We start from the raw sequence: 26,325 nt of genomic DNA, 5'->3' as shown, positions 1-26,325 counted from the left end.
CAGAGCTCGGTCAGAGCTGCCCAGAGACACAAGCAAAGTGTCCTGGGGACACGGAATAAGCGCCCTGCTGTTGGAGGGGTGCAAGCAGAGACTGGACAGTAACTTGGTAGGCACTGGCACCTGAGATCAGGGGACCTCTGGGTCCCTGCCAGAGGCTGCTTCCTTTCTAATCTCAGTCTGTTATGCCAAACACAGAAAAGGTGGGGCAATTAAATCCACAAGCTGGATCTGCAACACAATGGTTTTTAAGGGAATCCCATCACTCCTGTCAAAGCCATGATGTATTTTTTTGTAAACTAACCCTGGTTCTCAGATCCACCAGACCTTTTAAATAATAATAAATAATCATTATTTTGCTCATGCTGTACCTTCTGCATAGAGTGCTTTGGTCCACTTCCTCCATCTGGCAAACTCCTACTCATACCTTAAAACCCTAGCAACATGAAACCTTCTTTTTCCTAGTGCCCCCAGACAGGGTTAGGCACAGGGTCCCACAGCAGTAGCAGTTTATACAGACTCTCTTAGAGTGTTTGAAACACAGCTCTTCTTCCAGGCATTGCTCTTCTCCAAAATGGCAAGTTCCCTAAAGAGGAGGCCGGATTTAGCTCAATTGGATGCAAAGGGCACCAGAGAAAGAGCCAGAACATCTGGGCTCCAGCTCCAGCTTGGTCCCTGGATGATTACCCCACTCTGGGACTCAGTTTCCCCATCTGGGCAAAGGGGCGATGAGGTGTTTCCGGGTTACCCTATCTTGGCAATCTGTCTAACAAAAAGGCCATGAATAACCAGCTCCATTTACTTGAGCATGGGAAGGAAGTAACTCTGCAGGTCCCCGAGCTGGGTGTTGCCCACTGTCAGTTCTCAAGCAGTTTATCTGAAGGTGCTGACTCGAAGCTCTCAGACTGTACCAGCTCTCCAGAAGAGAAGTATAATTGCATAAATCACAAATGATTTCCTTGTGCTAGCTGAGGCAGGAGCGGTGATCATTCCTAAAGGCTGGACAGCATTTTGCCTCATTTGTCCCCTCTTGAAAGCCTTCCAGAAATCCTTCCCATCCACCACACCCTTGTCCAGGGAGCTCCTGGACTTCCTGGCTTCTCCCCAAGCATCTTCCACACGGTTCTCCTGTTGATCCTGACCCTTTACCAACCTGAGCCCCCTCCAGCCTCTAGCTGCCCTATCCATTCCCAGAGCCTCATACGCAGCCAGGCGCAGAGTAAGTTCTCAGGAGATAGTTTTTGACTTGGCTCACATTTTGACTCACATGCCAAATTTGTGGACCATGATTTATGCTCCAGTACACTTGGGTATTAGGCTGAGCCCAGCCTAAGATACATCCAGTTTTGCCTGTGTCATCTAATCATGTTTATAGTATCTTATACACATTTGTGGTGCTTTATATATGGGGCTCTCTCTCTCATGTGATCCTTATAATACTCTTAGGCAGACAGGGCAAACAATGACATCCCCGTTTGACAGAAGACGGGGCAGCAACTACCCAATGACAAGGATCTTACGGTGAGGAGCAGAGGGTGGAGCCAGGCCTGGCCTGCGTGACTCCTGGTCCAGTGCTCCCTTCCCTGAAAGGGCTTCCCACCTGCAGGCATCCCATCCTGAAGGAGAGACCTCTACACAGAGGATGGAGGATGGGAGGGAGGCACAAGGGGCCTAGAAACCTAGGTGAGGCCTTGAGCTGGTACTTTAGGCTGGAGCATGTTGTTGGAAGAGACAGCAAGAGATGCCCCATGGCGGGCATGCATGGTGGGCATGCAGCCCAGGAAGCCAAGAAGCCGAGACGGAAGCACGGAGGAGCAGCAGACAGGCAGGGTGGGGCCCCTGCAGCCACCCTCAGAGGAAAGGGAGCACGGCCCTCCCTCGGGGGCTCCGTGAGGGGGAAGGACCCGTGATGCCTGAACCCTGGAAGAAAGCTGATCCCTGAGCCTCCAGGCTGTGAGCAGGACAAGAGGAAGAGCCTTCCCAACAGCGATGCCCACCTCTGTCCATCCGTCCCACTGCCAAGATGTTTCTATGGTCTGTGGCTTTTCTGGTTTTAGCAAAATGGGAAGTTTACCAGAGGAGTGGCTTCTGTGAAATCCATCAGGAGATCACCTGGCTCCAAGGTAAAGGCACCTCCTCGGTCAGAGGGGCTCTACAAAGGCAGACAAAAATATCCCAGTTAGTGCCGGCTCTGGACTGACAGTGGAATTTCAACAGAAAATACAGACGGTCCTGACCTCTCTCCTCTTCCCCTTTTCTAACACTGAGCTCATTATCATGCCAACCGCCCCCCCCCCACCCCCGCCAGAGTTCTCTTAACTCAGTAGTGTACAAAATGTTGAGACCAAACCCTGAGTTTTTCTGAAATCTTCATGGGTAGAAGTAGGGTATAGGGTGGAGAACTGTCTTTTTTGAAGCTGCAAACAATTTTTCTTAAATGCTTTGAGTGCTCTTTGACTGGCCTTTGGGGGAAAAACACTTCAAAGCGTCCTTTGAATATATAAACAGAGAGTAAAGACCTCATCCTGGATCAAGACCTCAAGGAGCTAAACTCATCTGCACAATAATGATGAAGAGCTTTATGGTAGGAGAGTGATTTTCAGATGGTACCTCTGAAAATCACGTTCATTTTTTGGGAAAAATTATTTTTCGCCTTGCCTTGGGGGTATCTCAGCAGCATGGGGGGCCTTGAAACCCTTTGTGGAAAAAAATAAGTCGCATTTACTTGGTGCAAGCAGGGCCCTAAGGAGAGAGATGGCCAGAAGAGGGAGCCTTGTGGCTTCTGGTACGATGTTGCCTGCATCTGCACTGAATTCCCTTCTGTTTTGTAAATGTTTTTGCGTGGTTTTAACGACGGCCTGGGATATACAGAGGAGCCTGTGTCCACACTTGGGACAAAGCAGTGCTAGGGACTCAGCACAGTGGAGGGGAACCCAACTCCAGTTCCCAGGAGGTGATCTACAGCAAAGCGGGGCGCCTCAGTCTGGGCCAGTCACTGGCTGAGGGATCCAGCCGGATCCTGTTGAACACAGAGGTATTCCCAGAAACCCCAGGAAGGGACCCCGTGAAAGACTGGCCTCAGCCATACACGATGTGGCCTGGACTATTGTTACTTAGATGTTACCAGGAATCATGATCCCTGGAGCTACAGAAGCCTCGGGCATCCTGTTTGCACAAGCACTTTAATCTCTGCTGGACCCATGAGCTGGGCATCGTAGCAGATCTTATTCTCTTTTGGGGGAAGAGGAAACTGAGGCTCGGAGAAACAAGGGCTGCGGAGTGACTACTTGTTTCAAGCAGCCATAGGTATTTGAAAGGAGCGATTGGGCCCCAAGTCTTGGCCCCCAAGACTCTAAGGTTCCAGTCTTGCATTAGGGGCCCCACCTCATGCACACAGTGTTCCTCAGCGGGGTCCACAGACCAAGCAACCTTTGACTCAGCATCTGCTTGGAGAGCAAGACATGTGACCGCCTTTGGACCAATTGCTGAAGAGTGACCACAGCTAAGCGTCACTCAAAGGAAACCAAGAGAAATGTCTTGTGCCTTAGTCACAGCCCATTCACATCATTGGCAATTTCCTGAAATTTCAAAGTGACAAATAGAATAATATTTCCCACTTTCAAACTATTAACACAGGCTATCCCATATAAGGAATGGGATAGGGATACCTCTATGTTTTTACTCCTCCAAATTTTCCATTATGGAGGATAAAAACCCATTTCTTGCTTTCTGTCTTCACAGTAGAATAACAGCTTTTGCAGGGATGATATTCTAAAACTAAAACTGCCCTCAAAAATCTCTTAAATTTCCCTTCAAGTACAAAGTACATGCTTTTATATTATACCATTTGTCTCTCATACGTGGTTATCTTTCAGGGACAGGTTATATAAAACACATGCTTTGGTGGTTATTACTGTTGTTTTACGAGTGCACAGACCTGATGCAAAGTTTAAATGCATACAGATGCCACACACAATTTATGCTACTCCTCAGGGCTTTTCCGCCGTACCTTGGCCCCTGGGGACAGCTGGCCCTTGCCTTCTGAATTCTGAGGCGAGCTGACTTTGTGGACCTTGGGGGATGCCAGCGGCACTGAGACTTGTGTGGTGGTGGCCATGGTGGTGGCCATGGCTGGAGTTGTGGTCGCTCCCGCTGCCTCGGCCAGGTCTGGAGGGAGGTCGTCTTCATCACTGCGGTTACTAGAAGCACATGAAGCTCTGCTCATTACAATAATAAACAGGCTGTGGGGAGTGGAGGGAGCTGGGGAGGGCTGCGACGGCTAGCGGGGGGATTGGGGGCTCCCCAAACAGATGTCTACCAGATGTCCAGCTTACAGGGGCCGATATATTGACCTTCAGCCAAAGCAAGTCTGGGCTGGATTTTCTGTAACTTGCCCCGGGATTAAAAAAATGTTTTATTATGAGAAAGTATGTATAACATAATATTTATCATTTTATCCATTTGTCAGTTTACAATCCAGGGGCTCAAACACATTCACAATGTTGTATAACAAGGACTTTATCTATACGCCAAACTTTTTTATCATCCCAACAGCAACTCTGTACTCACTGAACAACAGCTCCCTGTGGCCCCCTCTCCGCAGACCCTGGTAACATTTGCTCTGCTGTTGAGGCTCAGGGTGGGCCACCCCCAAATATGCCACAATGGCATACTGATTCTTTTTTATTAGGATAGAGTAGTTTTTATTTTAATAAAATTACATGGAGAAAAAACTTAATATGTTTTTTATATAGCATTTTTTTGAAGACCCTGAAGGAAAGATTGAACTACCATCATCATCAAAAATTTATTCCTGCAAACATCTGCAGGATTTTTTTTTTTATATTTTCAAAGTTGCAATTAGGTATTACCAAATAAAGTAATAAACAACTTTTAACTTAGAGTGCAAAATGAAAGCACCTTATTATTTTAAAGGTGCAAAAGCAAGAGAATACGACATAAACTTATCCATTTTTAAATAGTCGTCTGTGTGATGGGTAAAGGCCATTTAAAAACATTTTCAATAGAAAAATGATTTATAAATCAGTTTTCAGAAGATCAAAAAATATCAATGTTTAATACCAACTTTAACTATAAATAAAAAGAATATTGTCATCTCTCCCGTTTTTGCTTCAACATTTATGTCTTCTGCTCTTTGCCTTTCGGAGAGAATATTGCATTGTAAGGCTGCTGTCTTTTTGGACGAGGACAAGGATCAAGATCTTCTTTAATGTAACCTCTTTCCATACAAGTCTGAGTGGAAGGAAAACCAGCTTCCCAGAAATTCTCTGGCGTGTTGGGTGGAATGTAGCGAAATCGGTGTCTTGAGCAGGAAGCCAACTTCTTTTCTCTTTCTTCTGCTGGAAAATCTGCATAACAAATTTCACATTCCTTACATGTGTGTCCAAGCAATTTTCTTCTTTCTTCTTTTTTCCTGACCACCTCAATATGAGGAAAATTTTGTAAGCTAGTCTCTCTTTCATCATCTTTAAAATATGGCTCCACAAATGCTTTCTGTTTGACTTTATCTTGTTTATCATCAGGAGAGTTTGGTTTTTTTGTAGCAGTTGACAACTCCTCTTCATCTGCTACTTGGGGGAAGCTATCTACCAAACAGGATTCATATTCTTCATGTGTAGTCCAATCAAACATATCTTCCAAGCTATCATTCATTTTTCCTTGTCCATTTGGACTTTTTTCTCGCTTCTGCTCTTGATTCTTCATTTTTAAAAGCATAGTTTCACTAACCAATGTACAGTCTATGTCCACTGTCTCTCCTCCTGTTAATCTTGACTGACTGCCATCCTTTGTATCTACTACAGTAATACCCATTTTATACTGAGAAAGGTATGCTCCTGGATCTATACTCCACTGGATGTTTTCAAAGGATACATCTTGGTTGTTTTGTAGAGACTTTGTTTTAGCAATTCTACATGGATTTAACTGAAGAACTGATGCAAGTTCACAAGCTCCATGGACTGACCTGGTTTTTATTTTTATAGGCTCACGAGAACCAGAACCCTTCATTTCATCAAAAAGATTCTCTGTCTCCAAACTTTCACGTGGACGTAGAGGGATTTTAAAGATAGAATTTTCTTCCTTTATTTGTAACAGTGTTTTATTACCCGGAGATTTACTCAAGGACTGGAGGAGGGACTCCTGTAAACTGCTGGGCTCTTCCGGGGAATCTCTGGTTAACCCACAGCTCCCACTCAAGGCCTTATAGCTTGAGGAAGAGCCCTTTGGAACAGGCTTCAAAACCTCATAGAGAGTCACTTGCCTAAATCCGATTTTAGAGTTCTCACTTCCTTGGCTTTTCTCTTGACGCTGAATAGCTGAAAATCGATCAGACAGATCCAGAGGTTTATCCATCACATAGTCTCCATTCATGTAAGAATGACTATCTGGTGGAAAAGAAAAAGCATTTTCTTTATCAAAGGAGGCTTGGGGGCAGCTTACTTCATCTTCACTTTCTTCCTCGATTTTCTTCCTTTTGGTTCGGCCTCCCAGTGATTTCAGGGGTACCACAGGTTTATCTTTATCAGTAACAGTATCTTTAATGTGATCAATACTATCCTGTTCACTTATATTTTTATTTATAAGCACCTGCTTATTAGAAGATGACTGGTTAGTGATCTTCTTCACTTCAGCCCCAATATTATGATGTGTGAAAAGGGCACCATCTTCAGATTTTGATCTAGGTTTCTCTGATCTAGAATTAGAAGTGTTGCTGAAGGGCGTTGTTTTCAGATGGTTTTTTTCCCCAGTCTCTAAAAGAGAAGGGGACAAACTTGTATTCAAACCTAAACTACTTTTCACATTAGAGGTAGCTCCAAATACAGGACATGATACCTGAGTAGTCAATTCTTCTTGAGGAGGAGTCTTTGAATTAGAATCTGAAAATCTTAAACTATCTTCACTATTTCTTCTAGATTCTTCAAAAGGTTTTTTGTGATCTCCTTCCAGACAGTGGTAGAGCTCATCACCAAGAGGGCTCATAGGACCTTGAGATTCAGACTCATCTTGAACACTAAGTCCAAGTGTTTCAGCAACAACTGTAGCTAAATTATCAGGAGGATAACTGCTTTTTCCATGTGTATTAGCCACTGGAGCTTGACTCCGATCACAAGTGTCAGCCACTAGAATTTCACGTTCATTATGTTTATGTTGTGGATGAGTTGAAGACTTTGGTACTTTTCTCAATTCATGTGCACACCCAGAGTGCTCCAGTTTAGTATGTGTTTGTTCTACGTATTGGACGTGGAGGTTCTCCTTCTTTCGTAGTCGGTTAGCGCCAGAAAATGAAAAGGTTGTTATTGGTGAATCTGGAATAACATCTTCCTCAGATTCAAGATCGGTTGCTTGATGTGGTTGATCATTCTCAATTTTCTGCTGCAGCTGTTCAGAAAGCTTTTTATTTTCTTCCTGTAGAGTATTCTTTTCATTCATAAGCTCTGTGATAAGTTTAAGATTCTGCTGTCGAACATTTTCAAACTCTTGTTGTTTCTTCCGCATATGTTCTTCAGTTACTGCACAGCAATCACATAATCCTGCTCTTAATCGATCTTGTAAAACTTTAATGGTTTCATGAAGGACTTTCTGTTGCTCTCTCAGCTGTTGATTTTTGGTGAAGAATTCTTCTAGTCTCTGTGCATCTAAACTTCGTTCCTTTTTCAGTTTGGTTACTTTTACTTGTAAACCTTGTACTTCTTTATCATGATACTCCTTTAGTTTTGTCCAAAGATCCTTAAAGTCATTAGATAGATATATCTGCAGAACTGGGGCTTCCACAACTGCTTCCCGAGACGTTCATCTTACTTAATATGCTCACACTTCTACTGCCTAACGTTTTCTGACCTTTTCTGTTACATTATACAGGTCTGAAGTTGTCTTTGGCCAGTTCAAATACGGCTTGCAAGATTGCCTCCAGATTCTCGAAAGCCCCAGCAGGAACGCGAGCATGCTCTGGACCGGGGAAGAGACGGCCGTTCGCTTTTCTCCTCGTTCCCTCACTAACCTGCCAAACCGCCAGCAGGGCAAACCGCCCTCGGGGCAGCCCGCGCTTTCCAGGGTTGGGGGAGGGCCCGAGGGCCCAGGATTTTTAAATTAATCCGGTAAGAGATAGTTTTACTATTAAGCAAAATATGTACTAACTATGAGATGTAATATCCTAGTTACGAAAATTTTCATTTTAAAAACAATTTAGGGTAATTTTTTCCTGTGGTATTTGGTAAGAAAAAGTAATTACTTTTGGCATTTAAATTAGAAATAAATATTTATCAATATAGTTTGTACTGGTTTCCAAGAGAATACTGAAATTTTGTTTAGGGCCTCAAGTTTTCTTCTCCTCTTCATGATGTTAAATTATAACCTAAAATGTTGTAAAAAGTTATTCCTTAATTTCTTTTTTTTTTAAATAAATTTATTTTATTTATATGCTGCGTTGGGTCTTCGTTGCTGCGCACAGGCTTTCTCTAGTTGCGGCGAGCGGGGGCTACTCTTTGTTGCGGTGCGCGGGCTTCTCATTGCAGTGGCTTCTCTTGTTGCGGAGCACGGGCTCTAGGCGCGCGGGCTCAGTAGTTGTGGCTCGCGGGCTCTAGAGCGCAGGCTCAGTAGTCGTGGCGCATGGGCTTAGCTGCTCCGCGGCATGTGGGATCTTCCCGGACCAGGGTTCGAACCCGTGTCCCCTGAATTGGCAGGCAGATTCTTAACCGCTGTGCCGCAAGGGAAGCCCCAGTTATTCCTTAATTTCTGACAGACTTTCTCCTTTCTGCTTGTTACGTGGTGTAAAGGTCATATTGATTATTTTGAATTAAAGTTACTTAAGAAATGGCCAACACTCTGACCCTCCTTTCTGTCTCCCTGAAAGCAGGAAATAAATCTCTCGTGTGAAAGGTGTACTCCCTGCATCTGAAGATAGAAGGACCCCTTTATCATCAGAGACAGGGGATTTGGGCCTAGAGGCCTGTATAAACAAACCCTGTTACTTCTTTAAGTTACTATCCGAAGATTCTTCACTAAATGAGCACCCAAAACCTAAGTTTCTTTGTCCTGTCAATTCCTCACAACTTTATTGTTCTTTGCCTAAAAAGTAGAAAAGCTGCCTGCTTTGGGCACTTCTTAGGTTCCATTTCTATGAGACCTCCATGTGCATGAATTAAAATTTCTTTCTTTTTAACCTTTTTAGTTTATTATTCATCCAGCCACAAGAACTCAAAAAGGGTAAAGGGGAAATTCCACACCCCTCCCCCACGATGCTTTCTGTCCGGATGAATCTGACTACTCTAGGTACCTCATATAAGTGGAATCATGCAGTAAATGTTCTTCTGTATCTGGCTTGTTTGACTGAACATAATGTTTTCAAGGTCCATCCATGTCATCGCATAAGTCAAAATGTCATTCCTTTTTATGGCTGAGTAACATTCCATTGTATGGACAGACTGTATTTTGTTTATCCCTTCATCTGTTGATGGACAATTGGGTTGTTTCCACCTTTTAGCTATTGTGAATAGTGCTGTTATGAACACTGGTGTACAAACATTTGTTTGAGTCTCTGCTTTCAACTCTTTTGAACTGGAATTCCACCTAGGAGTGGAATTGCTGAGTTGTATGGTAGTTCTATGTTTAACTTTTTGAGGAACCACCAAACCAAGGGATGTTACTCTGAGGAGCCTCCCTTAGGAGGGTAAGCATAAGACTTGTAGGAACCTACTGTTCTGAGCGAAGGGTGTAATGACTCCCTTCGTGGCCTAACAGCAACTGTCTCTTTGGTGTGATAAACTGATTATAGAGGAGGAGTTGCACACAATTGTTTTGGGGCCAAGTAGCTCTGGTCTTCGACCCTCTCTGATCGAGTGGGATGACCCAGGATGGAAAGGACACTAGACAGGAAGTCACCATGTGGGAGAAGTCTCCCTCACGGCACCTGGGGCTTATCTCCAGGGCTTGACTTTGTGGGGAAGGCCTGACTTCCCTCAAGGTACGTCAAGGCTGGAAGCTCTTCTGATCTGATCATCCCAGCACAGCGCTGCACCATCTATGCCCCACTCTTAGCATGGACCGTATTTTCTCAAATTTATAGAAATTAAGACAAGTTCCCTCTCCCCTGCTGCCAGCCAGATTGCTGACTGCACAGGAAAGGGCTAACTCAGCAGGCCCCAGATGCTCAAACCCTGTACATTCCAAAGGAACCACTGGCCACTGACAAGCTCCTGAGAGAACCTCTGGACCCCTGGAATATCCCGCTGGATAAGTGTGTCTTTGCACACCTACGACCTTGAGCTATGCCAGATAGCTTATGCTATCAATGTGATTTATGATGAACGCCTGGTGTCTAAGGTAAATTCATGAAACATTTTTTTTTTAATTAATTAATTAATTTATTTATTTTTGGCTGTGTTGGGTCTTCGTTTCTGTGGGAGGGCTTTCTCTAGTTGTGGCAAGTGGAGGCCACTCTTCATCGCGGTGCGCGGGCCTCTCACTATTGTGGCCTCTTTTGTTGTGGAGCACAGGCTCCAGACGCGCAGGCTCAGTAGTTGTGGCTCACGGGCCTAGCTGCTCCACGGCATGTGGGATCTTCCCAGACCAGGGCTCGAACCCGTGTCCCCTGCATTAGCAGGCAGATTCTCAACCACTGCGCCACCAGGGAAGCCCCATGAAACATTTTAATAAGTAAAATTTTATGCAGTAGTATGAGTCTTTTCTTTGAAATGATTTCTATTTTAACAATATATGCACATAGAAAAATGTCTAGAGTAATAGTCATAAATGTGAACATTGGTTATTTTTGATGGTGTGATTCTAGGGAATCAGTTACTTTTCTCTTTGGACTTTTCTGTCTTGCCTGAATGCCTTTAGATTTTTACACTGTGTTTAAATACATAGTAAAGTTATAAATCTGGGTAAAAATTAAGCAGCTCATCATTTTCTAAACATACCAGCTGACATCAATATAAAGATGATGCTTTTACCTGCCTTCAACTCTTTGCAGAGTTTGCTTCTCCCTTCACTCTGCACACAGCAGCCCCACCTTTCCTCCCTATGCCGTATTTCGAGAAAAGAACACAGCTTAGATTTTTGTTTATATCCTAGAAAGCAGCAGTTTGAAAACTTGTTCAGAGCACCTGAATATCATGATGCTTTGATGGAGTACCCTAAAACCCAAACAAGCACACATAATTCTGGCCTACGAACTAGGAATACTGTAACCGCTAAAAAGGGCACACACATCCCTGCATCTCAAAACTAATGATGCAGAATTATTTTTTAGGAAATGGGAAATCTGAGGTTTTCCAATCTGTAACCCCAACCAAGTGTTTATTAACTTTATCAATATCTATGAGTGGAAGAGATGAGTAAAGAAGTGGTAACTAGTGTCAACAATACCATTACTATTTATGGGATGAAAACTTAAAACTGGGAAAATCTCATCCATCAATTTTGCTATTTACTACTCAAGGGAAAAATGCTGCCATTCTTTGATTTTCAAAGCAGAATACTTCGGGGTATCTTAAGAAATACACATGAAGTTAGAGGTTTGAAAACAGTTTCCTTAAAAGAGGCAATTTGGTGAGTTAGCTAAATTTTCTTTCCTTCCAGGTCATGTATTAGTCATTGTTTCCAACGTGATTACATACCCCGAATGGGTGATAATAACATTTTGAGTTCTGAAATGTGAAAGGTTAATTCTGCCAGCTTTATCTTCAGGGAAGCAGATTTTTCATGGTTTAATTTGTCCCCCAGAGATCATTAGGACTGCTAATTATTTGAATCTTACTCGTTTTGGCGTCCCTAGTAAATACAGCTGCTATACTGTCCAGAAACTTCTATTAAGGCTAATGAGGTGGGATGTGTCTGCCCTGAAACTGCACTCCCCTTTCTTCTCCTTTTCACAAGGTGCAAGTGGCAGGCCTGAGCTGGCTGTTTGAGAACCGCATCTGGAGTTACACTCCTTGTCCTATACTCTGTACTCTCAGTACCTCCTAAACTTGACCTCTTCAGAGGCTTCAGGTCCATAAGAAGAAAGGAAGGGGAACTAACTCATCTTTCAGCCAGGGCTAGGCTGAAAGCTAGGGCTTTACCCACATTATCTCATGTTTACCCTCACAAAATCCTTACCCATTTTACAGACGAAGGAGAGGTTCAAAGAGTAATTTTCCCAAGAGCTTGTAACAGTAAACTAGAAGCCTCTCTAACTCCAGAGCTCCACGCTTTCCACTGCACCCAAAGATCCCCCTGCAGCTCTCTGACCAATTATACATCCAGGCACGATACCTGGGCCACAGGCAAGGTCAAGAAATTCTAACTACCATTGTGATTATGCTAATATACCACCACCCTTACTGTAGCATTTGCCTGTCTTCTTTGGATTATAATTATAATTTATTAGAGGGAAATCTGTCTTTCCCTCTAATAAATTGTGAGCCCTTGCATGGGAATTGTCAAAGTCACTTTGTTCTTCCCCCACAGTGCCTAGAATATCCCTGTGCACATGGTAGCCAAAAAAACTTTTGTTAAGCTGAACAGAACTGGACAGGTCCTGGCGGTTCTGGGACACTTTGGAATATGGCTCCCCCTACAGGAATATGGCTCCTCCTACAGGAATATGGCTCCTCCTACAGGAATATGGCTCTTCCTGCAGGAATATGGCTCCTCCTATAGCTCAGGGATCAGCTTTGGCTCTGTTGACACAAAATGCTACTGTTTCACTAAGGCACCACGGAGGCAGTATCCGATATGGCTCCCCCTGATCCCCTTCTGCTACTCGTGCCCCTGAAGAAGCCTGTCTCCTTGAGTGTGGGCTGGATCTAGGGACCTGCTTCAAATGAACAGAATAGGGCAAAAGTGATGAGATGTCATTTCTGAGATTAGGTTATAAAAGACTGTGATGTCACCTTTTTAGCGCTCTCTCTGGCTCTTCTTGTGTGTTTTCTCCTATGGAGAAAGTGGGAGAGGTCCACATGACTAGGAACTAAGGGCAACCTCCAGCCAATAGTCAGCAAGGAATGATGTCCTCAGTCCAGCAGCCCTCAAGGAACTGAATCCTGTCCCACACGGCATGAATGAGACTTCAGATGAGACTGCAGCCCTTGTCAACACCTTGAAGGCAGCCTTAAGAGACACTCTAATCCAGAAGACCCAGCTAAGCCATGCCTGGATTCCCAACCCACAGAAACTGTGAGGTAATAAATGTGGATTGTTTTAAGCCGCTAAATCTTGGAGTAATTTGTTACACAACAATCAATAATGAATACATATGCCAATCATGTCATGTTTTCAGGGAGAAAGACCCAGTCCCACTATGACTTAAATTGGAAACAGACTGTATTTTTGGGATAGCTCTTCGGGAATGGTGTGAAGGGCTAAGAAGCATTTACAACTGGACATTTAGCATCACCTTTGTTGTTATAATTGAAAAACCTGCAGCATAGAACTCACAAGCTGTATTGTCTCGTTAACTTCCGCACTCGGGGAGGCTTGATTTCCGGCTTTTCCATAGCTGGTTGGGTAGTTTCCACACGTATAGGAATAGGACTTCTAAAGACACACCAGAAAAGCAGAACACCACCAATAAAAAGGTTTATGGTTTGGTTTTGGCTGTAGGGACTGCTTTCTCAGTTAATTTATACCTTAATAACATTGACAGTCAAGATATCCTTTTTTTTTCTCCTCCTTACTTATTACATATAATTATTTAAAAATACCACAGAAAAGCCAAAACCAAAAAAATCATAGGGAAGAAAATACAGCAAGCAGGAACTGAACATAATTGGGGTACCACATAAAATTTCCCTGCCAAAAACACCCACTCCCAATTTCAGGTTTTGGTTCATAAACAGGTTTTGCCAGTAAAATGAGTAGAGAAATCTGTGGATAACCCGTTTTTACTTCCAAGTAATCTGGTAGCTATGTTATTTTAAACATAGCACGGAATATATTTTTTAAAAAGAGAGATAAATAATGATTAGAGTATTTCATGTGAAAATGCATAATCAGAAGACCTTTAAGACTTATTCTGAAACATTTTAATTCTATGTGTAGGTGAAAATGTTAAAAATTAAGTTTCATTTTTATATTTCCTCAAGAAAATATGCCAGATAACCAATGGGCTTACTCAAAGCCAGTGATTTTAAGGTAAAGCTTTTACACGTTTTTGTATGTGACTGATTTCACTTTAAAAACCAGAAATTACCTTCTGGGACCAACAGGCATCAAAACAAATTGAGGTTCTCAGCAAGGGACCTCTAGCAAGTCAGTTAACACTTCTGGACCTCCATCTTCCCTTCTATTCAATGCCTAATATGGCGATAGGTAGGTGGCCAGTGCCCAGGAAATGTTTGTTAAAGAAACATGTGAATGAGCAAATACGAAATTGGAGTCAACATACTTTAGGTTCATGATTTCCTCAAGTTGGGACCCCAGAGTCAACGGAACGTGGTCCCCGGAAGAACACATAGGGGAGCACATAACTTTGCTTGGGTGAAATAGTTGGCGTCTGGAAAGCTTCAAGGAGGGATTTACACTTAACCAGATGGAGGTAAGACTTCCAGGGTGGGAGACAGAGTGGAGACCCGGAACTGCTGATGGGGAAGGTCCCAGAGGAAGAGCAGGGGATTGTGACTAGAGGGGAAAGCAGGGGCCAGGGCTTGAGGCACCTCAGGGTGAGCTGTTTACCCTGAAGGCAAAGGCAATCACTGAAGGTTTTAGGCAAGGGAGTGGCGAGGTCAGACTTGCATTTTAGAAAGGCCCTTAGAGCAACAGAGGATGCTGGTGAGAGCAGGCCAGTCGGGAGCATCTTAGAAGACTGTAGTAGTGGTTATCCAGGATGAGAAATGGTGAGGCCCAGGGGTAGGCCGGGAAGAGGGTCATGAAGAGGAGCGGATGGATGTGGGTGATAATATGAAAGTCAAATTGGCAGGACTTGGTGACCAATTAGATGAGGGCATGAGGTAGGTAAAGGTCAAGGACTCCCAGGCCTCAGGTCTGGATCACAGGTAGGTAACAATGCCACTAACCAAGATAGGAAAACTGGTGAAGGGACAGTAGGGTAGGGTGGGAAGAGATGAATTAAGGTTTTGAAAAGTCCAATAGGCAGCTGAGTATGGGTCTCTGGAGGAAGACAAATTTATACCAAGAACATGGGCCAGGCATCATGAGATGACAGAGAGAAATATTAGTCTTTATTTTTAGCATCAAGTATTCCCCAGGGTAGTGGTTCCTAGGTCACCGTGCGTGTTTTTGAAATTCTTATTCCTGGCCTCCCCTACCACAACCACACCCCCATCCGCCCCCCCCCCCCCCCCCAGCCAACAACACCGACCCCGCCTTCCACCAAAGGATCTGAAGGGTCTGGAGTAGGACCTGAGTCTTTGGTTTTAACAAGATACGGTTGCAGTGCTCCTTGGACCCATTTTAGGAAACTCTATCCTAGGGAGACCCCCACCAATGTTAGCAGGCTGCCAAGATGTCAGTGGGGCTGCCATGATCTACAGGTTGTTACTCACTTGGGCTGGGAGGGGAAGAGTGTCTGCTTTCTATGAGATCAGGAAAGGAAGGTTTTCCTCTGGGTTTGGGTTGGTGGTAGCCTGGAGGCTTTAAAGAACATTTGTGGTTCTAGTACTTCAAGAAGCTCAGATAAGGAGCGTGTGAATGGACCATGGGAAGAGTGATGAACTGAGCTGGGACAGGGAGCAGAGGCCAGGTCATAAAGGTCTCCCTATGCTCTGTTAAGGAGTCCGGACTCCACCGTGACTTTAAGCAGGGGAATGACAAGGTCAGATCTACATGCCTGAGAAGCATCTCAAAAGTGATTTCTTTTTTGGTACATCAGGTAGAAATATTAAAACAGAGTAAGCGGCATTTCTGAGGCATAAAGGAAGTTGTTTATGACAGTCCTTTTCTCTTACTTTAGGCTCACATTCTCTCAGTTTTGTTTTTCCTCTTTATTTTATTAGCAAATGCCCTCATGAGTAATGTTTTGAGGATAATGCTGAAGGTACTATTGTTTCCCCATTCAAACAAGAAGCAACAGACCTTACATTACCGTCCTGAAGACTGGATTTCTTATTGATATTTACAAATGTTGATTCCTCTTTTCCAACCTGTTAAAGAAAACAGGCAGGTTCGTCAAAACCAGACATCTTGGCATGCAAAAATGTTTCCAAGTCTCCTACATTCAAAGGATTACAGAAATGTGAAGGTGCATCAAAGAGGTAGATCATCAAGTACTCAGTCAATAACAAAATTTTCCGGTGTTTATTTAATTTAACAAAAAATGTTTTCTTGAGTCATTCCCCATCGCAGGGATTAACACGTAATCATTCAAATAAAATCAGTGCTTGCATTCACACTCTTATTGAGCACCTGCTATGTGCCAGCTCATGATGGAATGAGAAAAGGATGGTGTGGGAAAAGCCAAATCCACAGTTTAATCCCCCACTTCACATTTTAGATCAGGAATAATAAGCAGCTCTATGCTCACATAGCACTTACAGCTTATAAAAGAGTTTAGAATCTGTCCTTTCACATCAGTGTACCAAGCCTGGGAGGAATTATGTCATAGGATTTTGATAGAAGCCTTGTCCTCTTCCCTCTGGCGAGTCCCATAAAGAATGATGGGGAAGGAAAGGACACCCACTCAGCCAGCCAGGCCAGCTGAACACACACTGGAGGTCAACAGGAGGTGCAGCAGCCTGTGGTCCTCAGACCCACCACAGCGTACAGAGCTGGCCCTTTCACTTACCCAATTATAGCTATACCAGTTAATAACTCTTTATATTAAAAGCTCTGTGCACATAACAGGTGTGGTTCCTATCTCCTGGCTGCACCCTGACTGACACAGCATCTCAGTCCTAGAATGCCTCTTTCTTCTACATGGCACAGAGGAAATCCCACAACATGAAATCAAAGGCTTGCATGCATGGCACGCACCTGGGCACTCGCTCGGGAAGCATTCTCCAGCTGGGCTTTTAAAATGTTACACTTCACATGATCAGCCACGGGGGAAGGCAAAAGTGGGGTCTGAAGAGTCTTCTCAGAAACTTTTTTTTCTTCAGCCTGAGATGAACCAAAATACACGCAACAGATTGTAAACAAAGAACTAAGAAAACACATACATTAATCTTTCCCATCAATCATCACTGCAAATAACCCAAAGACATAAACATATAGACAAGTGTGTCACTAACTCCTTACGTTTGTACCAGTGCTTTTACTATTTGCAAAGGATTCACAAGCGCATCCTCTCACTCTCACGTGAAGCAGGGAGAGGTTGTATTAGGAAGCCCATGAGTCGGAAGACGGGGAAGGTCCAAAGAGAAGAGACGCTTCCAGTATTCATGCAGGTAAAGCCAGGACTCAAGCTCCGAGTTTCCTACACCCAGCTGCAGTCCTATTTCCCCCATAACTGCTACTTCTTACATATAAAGACCCAATTCTGTGACTTGTTGGGTTAAGAGAAAGAGTACAAAATACTAATTGGTATTTTTACAATAATCTTGCTGAAAATTGTGATTCTCAATGAGAAATTTGTATCTATGTTGCCTCATTTTAGAGCGTCTCAGACTTCAATAATCTGGTACCACCTTTGCTATATTTGCCATTTCTCGTGTATTAACTAAACACGTACCTATAATTCATACAATCCAGTTAAGGTGGATTACCCTGGGACTACCTATTTTAAGTGTGTCCTAAGCAATAGTATCTTTGAAATCATAGACTTGGTGGCTATTATATTTATTATGACATAAATTATGATAATTATGTAACTATTAAAAAATACTCATCCATGTATATAACTTGAAATCTTTGAGGGTACACACATCACACTCTAGGAAATAACGTCGTATTGTGAAGCATGCCTATTGTGGCCATTGTATATCCCAGTGCTCAGCACATAGCAGGTGCTTAATACATGTCTACTGAAGAAGATTATAATAATATATAGTTATTATTGGAAGATATGTGTTTAATAAGAAAGATAGAAGACCATATGATTTCTAAAAGTCATTTAGTGACATCAGGACTTAATATGGCACATTAGCCACAATGTACCAGGGCAAGAACAAAATGTTCTAAAGGCCTCCAATTCTGCAAGTTCCAAAATTAATCTAATTCGCTAATTCAAAAGTCCTATTGAGCACCTTGATACACATAGTAGGGGTTTTATGAAAGCTCCAGAGGAAGCATAGGGCAATTGGCTGGTTGACATCATTGAATAAAGAAAAGAGGGCAGAGAATGCAGTTTCCCAGCAGGACCTCCAAACATATGGAGGGAATTTGGTAGAACAAGCTGAACCAAGCAATTCCACAAAACAGTAAAATAAGCAGAGACAGAAGACCTGGATTTGAATCTCAGCTCTTTCCCTTACTAGCACCATAAACAAGATGATGATGATGGTGGTGGTGATGGCGATGGAGGAGAAGGAGGGTAAGGGGCGGGGGGGGGGGGGGGGAGGATTTCATATGCACGTCTCATTGAATCCTCTCATTTAACCATCCCATTTGAAGGTAGATACTATCACCATCCCCATTTTATAGATAAGAAAAACAAAGCAGAGAGATGGCAAGTCACTTGCCCAAGGTCACACAGGAAGTACACAGAAGAGTCAAGATTCACACCCAGGACTGGGTGACTCCAAAGCTAGAGCCCCTGACCACCAGCCACACTGGTTCCCCTTAACCTCTCTGAGGCTGTTTCTTTCTTCATAAGATTATCATGACAATCACATGGGAAAAAAGGATATGAATGGCACTTTCACGTTAGATTCCTTGGTTAGAAAAAAATATATAACTACAAAGAGAGCATCGGATATGAGGACACTAACGACCCTAAGCCATCAAGCTGAGTATAAAGACAATAGACTGTTTTAAATGGAGTCAGGATCCTAAGAGACTTAGCATTCTCTAAAACAAAACAAAACAAGTAACTTATTTATTATTTACAGTATAGTTTTAGGATAATTTATCTTGTATGTGTAAATCCTGTTACATTAAGATAATTGTTGAAAAGATATATAAAAGATAATACTAGCATGGGTGTTTTCACTAGTGTATGATGAGTTAATTTTTTAATTAGATCTAATTTTTTGGAATGATATGCCGGAATACAAGAATTGAACTGGTTCTAAAGCCCATTTGAGATTTTTGACAATTGCTTAAGGGGATATAGTTATACTGACAGTAATGACCAAAGACCTACTTTAAAAAAAAAAAATTGAATGCTGCTAAAATAAGAGTGAGAATTTAGCATTGATTTTCCCCTTGAATTTATTAATTCTAAATTGCTTTTTGGATATAAAATTCAAGCTGGCTTGTTCTGAAAAGAAGGAGCTACCTTTCAGCTCTATGACTTGACTCAGGTGAAGACCAATATAAATTTTGGAAAATTTGAGTGTTATTACAAGAATATGTTTGCATAAAAGGCATCTCTATGAGGGATAAACATGTGGATTACAACAAGACCATAATTACAGCCTGGAGGATGGCACCAAGAATGCTGTGCTTTCTTTCTTTTGCATGGCCATATTTTGTATTTTACATTCAATTTGAATTGCGGAAAGAGGCTTTATCATTCAATATGGAAATACGGATTTCAAAACATACAAATGAATGATAATTGGGCTTTGATATTATTATAATTGGAAATAGTCCTTCTGTTTGAGGATGTCATTTGGGGATAAAGAAATGATCAGATGCAGTTTTCAATTGTTGATACAAATTGTTTACACATTTGAAATCTGATGAGATCTAAATTCCTGTGATAATTTTGGGTACACTTTTGGAATTGGGCAACCAAAATGTCTTCTCACCATTAACATATCCAAACCTTAGAAGAACCAGAGGATTCTTCAGACCGCAAAAAACCTTAAAAGCCATCAAAACCATTGGTTCCCAATTGTGGTATCATGATAAGTTGTGAGGATTGTTTTATTAATGATAAAGAATCATAGTATGAAGTAATATACTTTGCTTATGCATTAGGACAAAGTCAAGGTTATCTGACATCACTCTAGCCTACTTGCTCACTGATGCATTTCTTCGAGTGGAGGAGAAAAGAGGGGTATTGTTGCTTGAGCGCCAGGGAAATGCTCAATAACTCACAGCTGTCTCAGCTACATCTTAACTCAGAGCAAGCCATTATTGTTGATGTCCCACCAATACTCGTGCAACTACGAATTACCTAGAGCTTGTGAGTTCTCTGCTACCATATGCTATACTTCCCTGCAAAATATTTTTGGATTTTGCCAAACTCCAGGTAAGTCCCCGTTAAAACAATTTATTGTGTGGACTGCAGAAGAAAAGTTGACAGTCAAGAGACTAAGAGAGAGAAGACAAATCCAGAGGCACACAATCCATCAGGCTGACTCCCAACACCTAGCAGAGGCCTGCTCAATAAAGATTTGTTGACTGAAAGAATATAAGTGCCATCCTGCAGGAGGAATTTTTTTCCAGCTGGCTACCAGGGAGGGTAGTATCGAAGAAAAAGTGGGTGAAAAGGGTCTTGAAGTTGGAGCCCTTTAGTGATCAGAGGGACTTTAGGCTGCCCTGCTGGGGTGTGGGATTGCAAGGGAGTGGAGGGTCTTCTAAGAAATGCTGGAAGTGTAGTGCAGGCTAGAGGGATGTCTGAGGTGGAGGAACAGCCCCAATAGGAGGTATAACCTTCCCACGTTCACCAGTGCAGGTAAGGAGGGGGAGCTTTCCAGGCCAGATCTTCCAAATTCCTCCTATTCCCTCCTATAAAGGGGCAAAGCTAAGCATTAGAGTTGAAAAAAATGACCCATGAGTAAAGAATACTATTCCTATGGGGATTTTAAAAATTAAAATATGTGTGCAACAGTGGATCTCGACCAGGGGCAATTTTGCCCTTCAGGTGACATTTGGCAATGTCTGGAGACAATTTTAGTTGTCACACCTGGATGGGGGTTCTACTAGCATCGAGTGGGGAGAGGCCAGGGGTGCTGTAAAATATCCTACAATGCACAGGTAAGCCCCCCACACAACATTATCAGGCCAATATGTCACTAGGGCCTATGCTGAGAAATCCTGGTGTAGAAAATGAAGAAGCATGTTGGAGTGCAAAGGGCACTGGACCAGGAGTCGGGAGCCCAAGGCTTCACCACTGCTCTGTGACCTTGGGAAAGCCATTGCCTTTCCTCTGGTCTCAGATGTTGAAAAGGCTGAACTAAATGACAGATTGAATTCAGCCCCAGCTTTCTACAGTTCTAAGATAAAACTTGGCTTTTATAAGGCTACCCATTTGGATATAAGAACAGGTCTAGCCAAAAGAGAGCTTGGCTTCTGCCCTGTCCCTTCCTCCGCCCACCCTCCCTACTTTCATCCCTCCCTTCCTTCCATTAGCAAACAGTTACTGAACATCTACAACGTGCCAGGTACTGTCTGAGTGAGATAGAGGGTGCTATGGACTGAACTGTGTTCTCTCCAAATTTATATGTTGAAACCCTAACCACCATTGTGATGGTATTTGGCATGGGGCCTTTGAGAAGTAATTAGATTTAGATGAAGTCATGAGGGTGGGGCCCTCATGATGGGATTAGTGGCTTTCTATGAAGAGGAAGAGAGAAAGATCCCTCTCTTCTGGCAAGTGAAAACACAGCAAGAAGGCGACCAGCTCCAAGACAGGAGGAGAGCTCTCACCAGGGAACCAAGTCATCCGGCACCTTGATCTTGGACTTCCCAGCCTCCAGATCAGTGAGAAATAAATATCTCTTGTTTCAGCCACCTGGTCTATGGTAATTTGCTATAGTAGCCAATGCAGACTAATACAGAGGGTAAAAACGGAAAGAGGTAAATGTGGATGCTTCCCTCATGGAACTTTCAGTTAGAAGGATGGAGAGACCACTAACAGATCCAGCCTGTTGGGCCTCAGCACTGGGGGCATCCCCTAGTGCTGTAATCCACCCAAAAAGAATATAAGTGAATTTCTGCTCCTAAGAGACATGCTGAGCAGAAAAAGATTGAGTAGAAATCCCTCCAAGACAAAGGCACATAGTTTAGGAGGCAGGCAGGGTAATAATGAGAGGTTTGAGTGAACCCCAGGTCCATGCTCATTGCCCAGCTCCAGTCCTCGGCACCTTATTTATGTTGATGTGCAGAGCAGGCCAGGGTCCAGCAGCCTTCACAGTTTCCAGTTCCAGCTTCTTTAGATGGGCAGCGGCTTCGCTGAACAGGGCAGGTGCTCCTGGACTCAGTTCTGCAAGTGAATAAGGAAAGGTTGAAAGGGCAGAGAGATATAGGTGATAAAAGATGCTTGCCAGAGCCCGACTCCCAGTGCCTTTCTGCCTGACTTCTCCTCTGGCAGCTTGAATCTCTCGGGAATGAACTAGCAGATGGGATGTGAGAACATTTAAGGTCAAGGTGTCAAGGCCTAACTCTCCCAAATATGAGCAGTGGCCCTGGGCAGGTTACTTTACCTCTCTGAGCCTCTTAGCCATTTTCAAATGAAAATAAAATTACTTACCTTGCAGGGCTGCTGTGAACATTAAGTGAGGTAATTCATGTGCCAATGCTTTATTAACGGAAAAGCACTATGCAAATGGGAAAGATTAGTGTTCAGGCTAACAGACAGATGAATGTGCCCTTAAAAAACATGTTATGCTTCTAAAATCAAATTCACTGATTTTGACTTCTGAAAGTTGGATTAGTTCACCACCACTCCTCACACTAGCTTGTTTTTATCCATTAATACATTAAATATTCATTAAATATTCAATATTCATTACATATTAAAGTTTGTGCCAAGTACTGATAGCAATTGGGATCTGGGAAGCTAGAATAAAGAGATGAATGAGATACAATTCTAGTCCAGTGGCGGAGACAGATGCCTGTGCAGATACCCCCAATAAGAGAGACCAAAGATTTATTTAATTTTATAGAGTAAGAAGAAGGGCACTCCAAAGCCAGGAACTGGCGAGGGGTGTAAGAGAAAGTTTCATTGACAACCTTTGAGCTGGTTCCTGAAGGATGTATAGGAGTTCATTAGGGTGGAGAAAAGCATTCCAGGCAGAGGGAACAGCAGGTGCAAATGACAGAGCTGGGACGTGGCATAGTGTTTAATGAGAGGAGAGGAGTTCCACATAGCTAGAGTGTAGTGAGGAGTGTGGGGGAAGGCTGGAGACCTTGGCAGGGGCCAGGCTGTGAAGGTCTGTGTGTGGCCATGCTCAGAAGTGTTGGCTTTATCTCAGGACAGTGAAGTACCATGGAAAGGGCTTAAGGCATTTGGTCAGAGCTATTTGGTGAGTGCTCTCGCTTTAGCAGCTACAATTTGGAGACTCCACTGGAGGAGGTGCCCCGTAGAGGCCTGTTATAGTTGTCCAGATACAAAAGGTTGAGGCCTGGCCCAGGGCAAGGGCAGTGCGGATAGTGATGAGGGACTGATTTTTCAACACCAAGTGGATGGTGAGTTCCCATTTCTAGCTCCGCCAACCCAGAATTGCTACCTGTGATCTACAGGTAAAGGCTCAATGGCTCATCCTTTTCACCAGCCCACAGACTCATGAAATATCAGACCTGGAAGACTCCTTGGCCATCTTCTCAATACCCTCCACCACATTCCATAGACGAGAAAACCAAGGATCCAAGTGGGGACTTGGCTCAACAGTGAGAACTAGAATCGAAGCCTTTTGACTCTTGCCTCTACCTTGGCACTTTTTCAAACCATATGTGATAAAGAACAAGTTCTTCCCCCACCTCCTATCACAGACAAATTCTTTGGTAAAATATAATAAAAATGATTTTCTAGAAAAAGAAAAGAACAGTCATACAAGATCCAAGCCCACATTTTTAATTAGTTTTAACAGATATAAAATCACTCTGTCAAGTTGCTAGAAACGTTTCTAATTTGCTTACTCTCCATTTCCGTAATTTCTCTCGCTGGGACCTTTAACAGTGTGCACTAGATCTACTTGACACCTTGCTCTCAGAAAAGTGGGATGTCAGAAATGGGACAGAATGGGCTTTCTTGTGGTTGGGAATGAGAGATTCCAGCCACCTCACTCCCGTGTGTCTCTGTTCCATTGCTTGAGCCAGTGCTGGATATGGCAGAAGCAGAGAACTGGCACGGAATGAGGTGGAGAGACATTTGCTCTCTTGTAACGAAATCACAGTTTGCTGGTAAACCATAATTTCTAAGTGGCCCCTGCCTAATGCACAAGGCTCTTGTCAGCTCTCGCCCAGGCCTGGTAACCCAGCACAGACATTACCACTGTTCCGAACTGCACTGCAAGGGGCTGTCTTGAGCATCTAGGAAAGCCGCACACGCCCTGCAGCATCACTCCCCCACCCTGCCCCCTACACCCCTACTCACTTGTAAGCGATTTACTGCTGGAGTTTGGGGACCTCAAAGGCCCCTCCTTGTTCTCCAGGGTCAGCGAGAGGCCATAGTTAGCGTGGTGCTGGTGCTGGTGGTGGTGATGGTGGTGCCTTCCCGAAGCTTTGGTGGCAAACGGTGTGCCCCCATTCTCCTCGAGGCCAAAAGGCAGCCGGTCCGAGCTGCTGAGCCCTGGGGAAGGGAGCGGGTAGCTGCAGAGGGTGTAAAAGTCAGGATTTAGAAAAGCAGAGAGTCTTGATATTCCTGTCCATACTTTAAAAGATGTTCTCCAAGCATTGAAAACCAGGAGAAATAGGTTCAACAAACAGATCCACAGGGTTATTGTAGAACAGGACACAAAGGCAACATTGCACTCAAAGGAAAAGCAGAAAGTGGAAATTTGTGTGTATCAGAGATGTTAACCCTTAAAAAATTCTTAAGTTTGAAATGAAATAATTTCTATTTTAAAAAAGACATCATGAGACTTTCCTGGTGGCGCAGTGGTGGAGAATCCGCCTGCCAATGCAGGGGACACGGGTTCGAGCCCTGGTCAAGGAAGATCCCACGTGCCGCGGAGCAACTAAGCCCGTGCGCCACAACGACTGAGCCTGCACTCTAGAGCCTGCGAGCCAAAACTACTGAGCCCACGTGCCACAACTGCTGAAGCCTGTGCGCCTAGAGCCCGTGCTCCGCAACAAGAGAAGCCACTGCAATGAGAAGCCCACGCACCGCAATGAAGAGTAGCCCCCGCTTGCCGCAACTAGAGAAAGCTCACGTGCAGCAATGAAGACCCAATGCAGCCAAAAAAAAAAAGACATCGTCTAAATGGGAGGAGGAAATCAAAGGCAATCATCAAATTAAAAAATAATTTGTTAAACATCTGACGACAAGATCATGACAGAAACTAGAAGTCTTGGAGTCACTTTCTCCTCCTCTCCATCACCCCCACTAGGCAGAAAGCACCTATTAATGGTACTGCTACAACATCTTCTAATTCCAACTGCTCCTCCTGTTATTATTGCCCTAAGGCTCTTGAAACAGATTCCCAAAGCTCTCCCAGCCTCTACTCCTCCTTCAGCCCAACCTCCACAGAGCAGTAGCCAGAGAGCTGTTCTGATTACGTTCTAGAGTGTGGCACTCCTCATTCCAGGAGCTGGAATACCTCTCTGTTACTAGTGATTCCTAACCATTTTAAGATAGAGAACCCTTTGGAAATCTAGAAAACTACGGAACTTCTCTGCAGAAAAAGGCACCAAGACGCAACATTTCACACTCAATTTCGGCCCTCTATAGCCCCTCCGTGGAAAAAATCCAAATTCTTTTATGTATCACTCACGGCCCCCCTGTGATCTTGTCCCATTCTCTTTTCAGCTTATCTCCTGCTATATTCTTCTCTACACCGTAGTCCTTCCCATCCTTGTGCCTTTCACCTCTTTCTGTCCCCTGGAGTCCTTCCTCGTCCGTAAACCCAGCTAAAACACCCCTTCCTCCAGGAAGACTTCCAGCCTTTAAGACCCAGATCAAAGGTCTCCTCCTCACACCCCTAAGCAGAGCTAACCCCTCTTTCTGCTCATTCCCGTAGACCAGATTTCTACTGCCCACTCGTTCACTCTGTCTTCAAGGAGCTCACACCTCAGGGTAGGAAATTCTGTCATTCAATCAGTTACAATCACCCTAGAACAAGCCGCTAAGTGAGCATAGAGGTAAAGGCAACCAGTTTTTCTGGGGCTGGTGAAGGTGCTGGGAAAGGAATCATAAGGGGGGGATCAATTGGGAGAGACAGTCAAATTTTGGTGGACATTCTTGAAACAGAATCCTTCTTCTTACAGGAAACCACATTTCTTGTGTTTGTATGAGGTTGATATTTCCCCTCAGGGTGGGCCAATCAGACTTTTCCCTCCTTCCAGGTAGAGTGACTTATTCTGGGATATGATCCAATCAGGGACAGAGTTTCCTGTAGGTTTAACATATGGAAACGAGAGAAAGTGTCTCTCTTCCTTTTT

At 43.6% G+C, this 26,325-nt stretch overlaps 2 protein-coding genes across 3 annotated transcripts in view; both read right to left on the bottom strand.

The window, feature by feature from the left end:
* Positions 1–26,325, bottom strand: part of EPB41L4B (erythrocyte membrane protein band 4.1 like 4B) — a 139,553-nt gene that overhangs the window by 14,013 nt on the left and 99,215 nt on the right. The window contains exons 16-22 of one of the 2 annotated variants that reach the window (XM_061201062.1): positions 24,320–24,534; positions 22,089–22,207; positions 16,927–17,052; positions 16,030–16,097; positions 13,435–13,533; positions 4,007–4,196; positions 2,072–2,149 (exon numbers count right to left, since the gene is read on the bottom strand). In XM_061201062.1, the coding sequence (XP_061057045.1) occupies positions 2,072–2,149; positions 4,007–4,196; positions 13,435–13,533; positions 16,030–16,097; positions 16,927–17,052; positions 22,089–22,207; positions 24,320–24,534 (895 nt within the window). The remainder of the gene's footprint in view (positions 1–2,071; positions 2,150–4,006; positions 4,197–13,434; positions 13,534–16,029; positions 16,098–16,926; positions 17,053–22,088; positions 22,208–24,319; positions 24,535–26,325) is intronic. The other variant, XM_061201061.1, reaches the window with a different exon arrangement.
* On the bottom strand, positions 5,137–7,903 carry LOC133098288 (DNA endonuclease RBBP8-like). The gene is given in 2 exon segments (XM_061201060.1): positions 5,137–7,764; positions 7,766–7,903. Coding segments are annotated over 2 exon segments (2,673 nt in total). The 5' UTR covers positions 7,811–7,903.

This window comes from Eubalaena glacialis, chromosome 9, assembly GCF_028564815.1.
Source record: "Eubalaena glacialis isolate mEubGla1 chromosome 9, mEubGla1.1.hap2.+ XY, whole genome shotgun sequence".
NCBI lineage: Eukaryota > Metazoa > Chordata > Mammalia > Artiodactyla > Balaenidae > Eubalaena > Eubalaena glacialis.
This window is presented reverse-complemented; position numbering and strand designations above follow the sequence as displayed.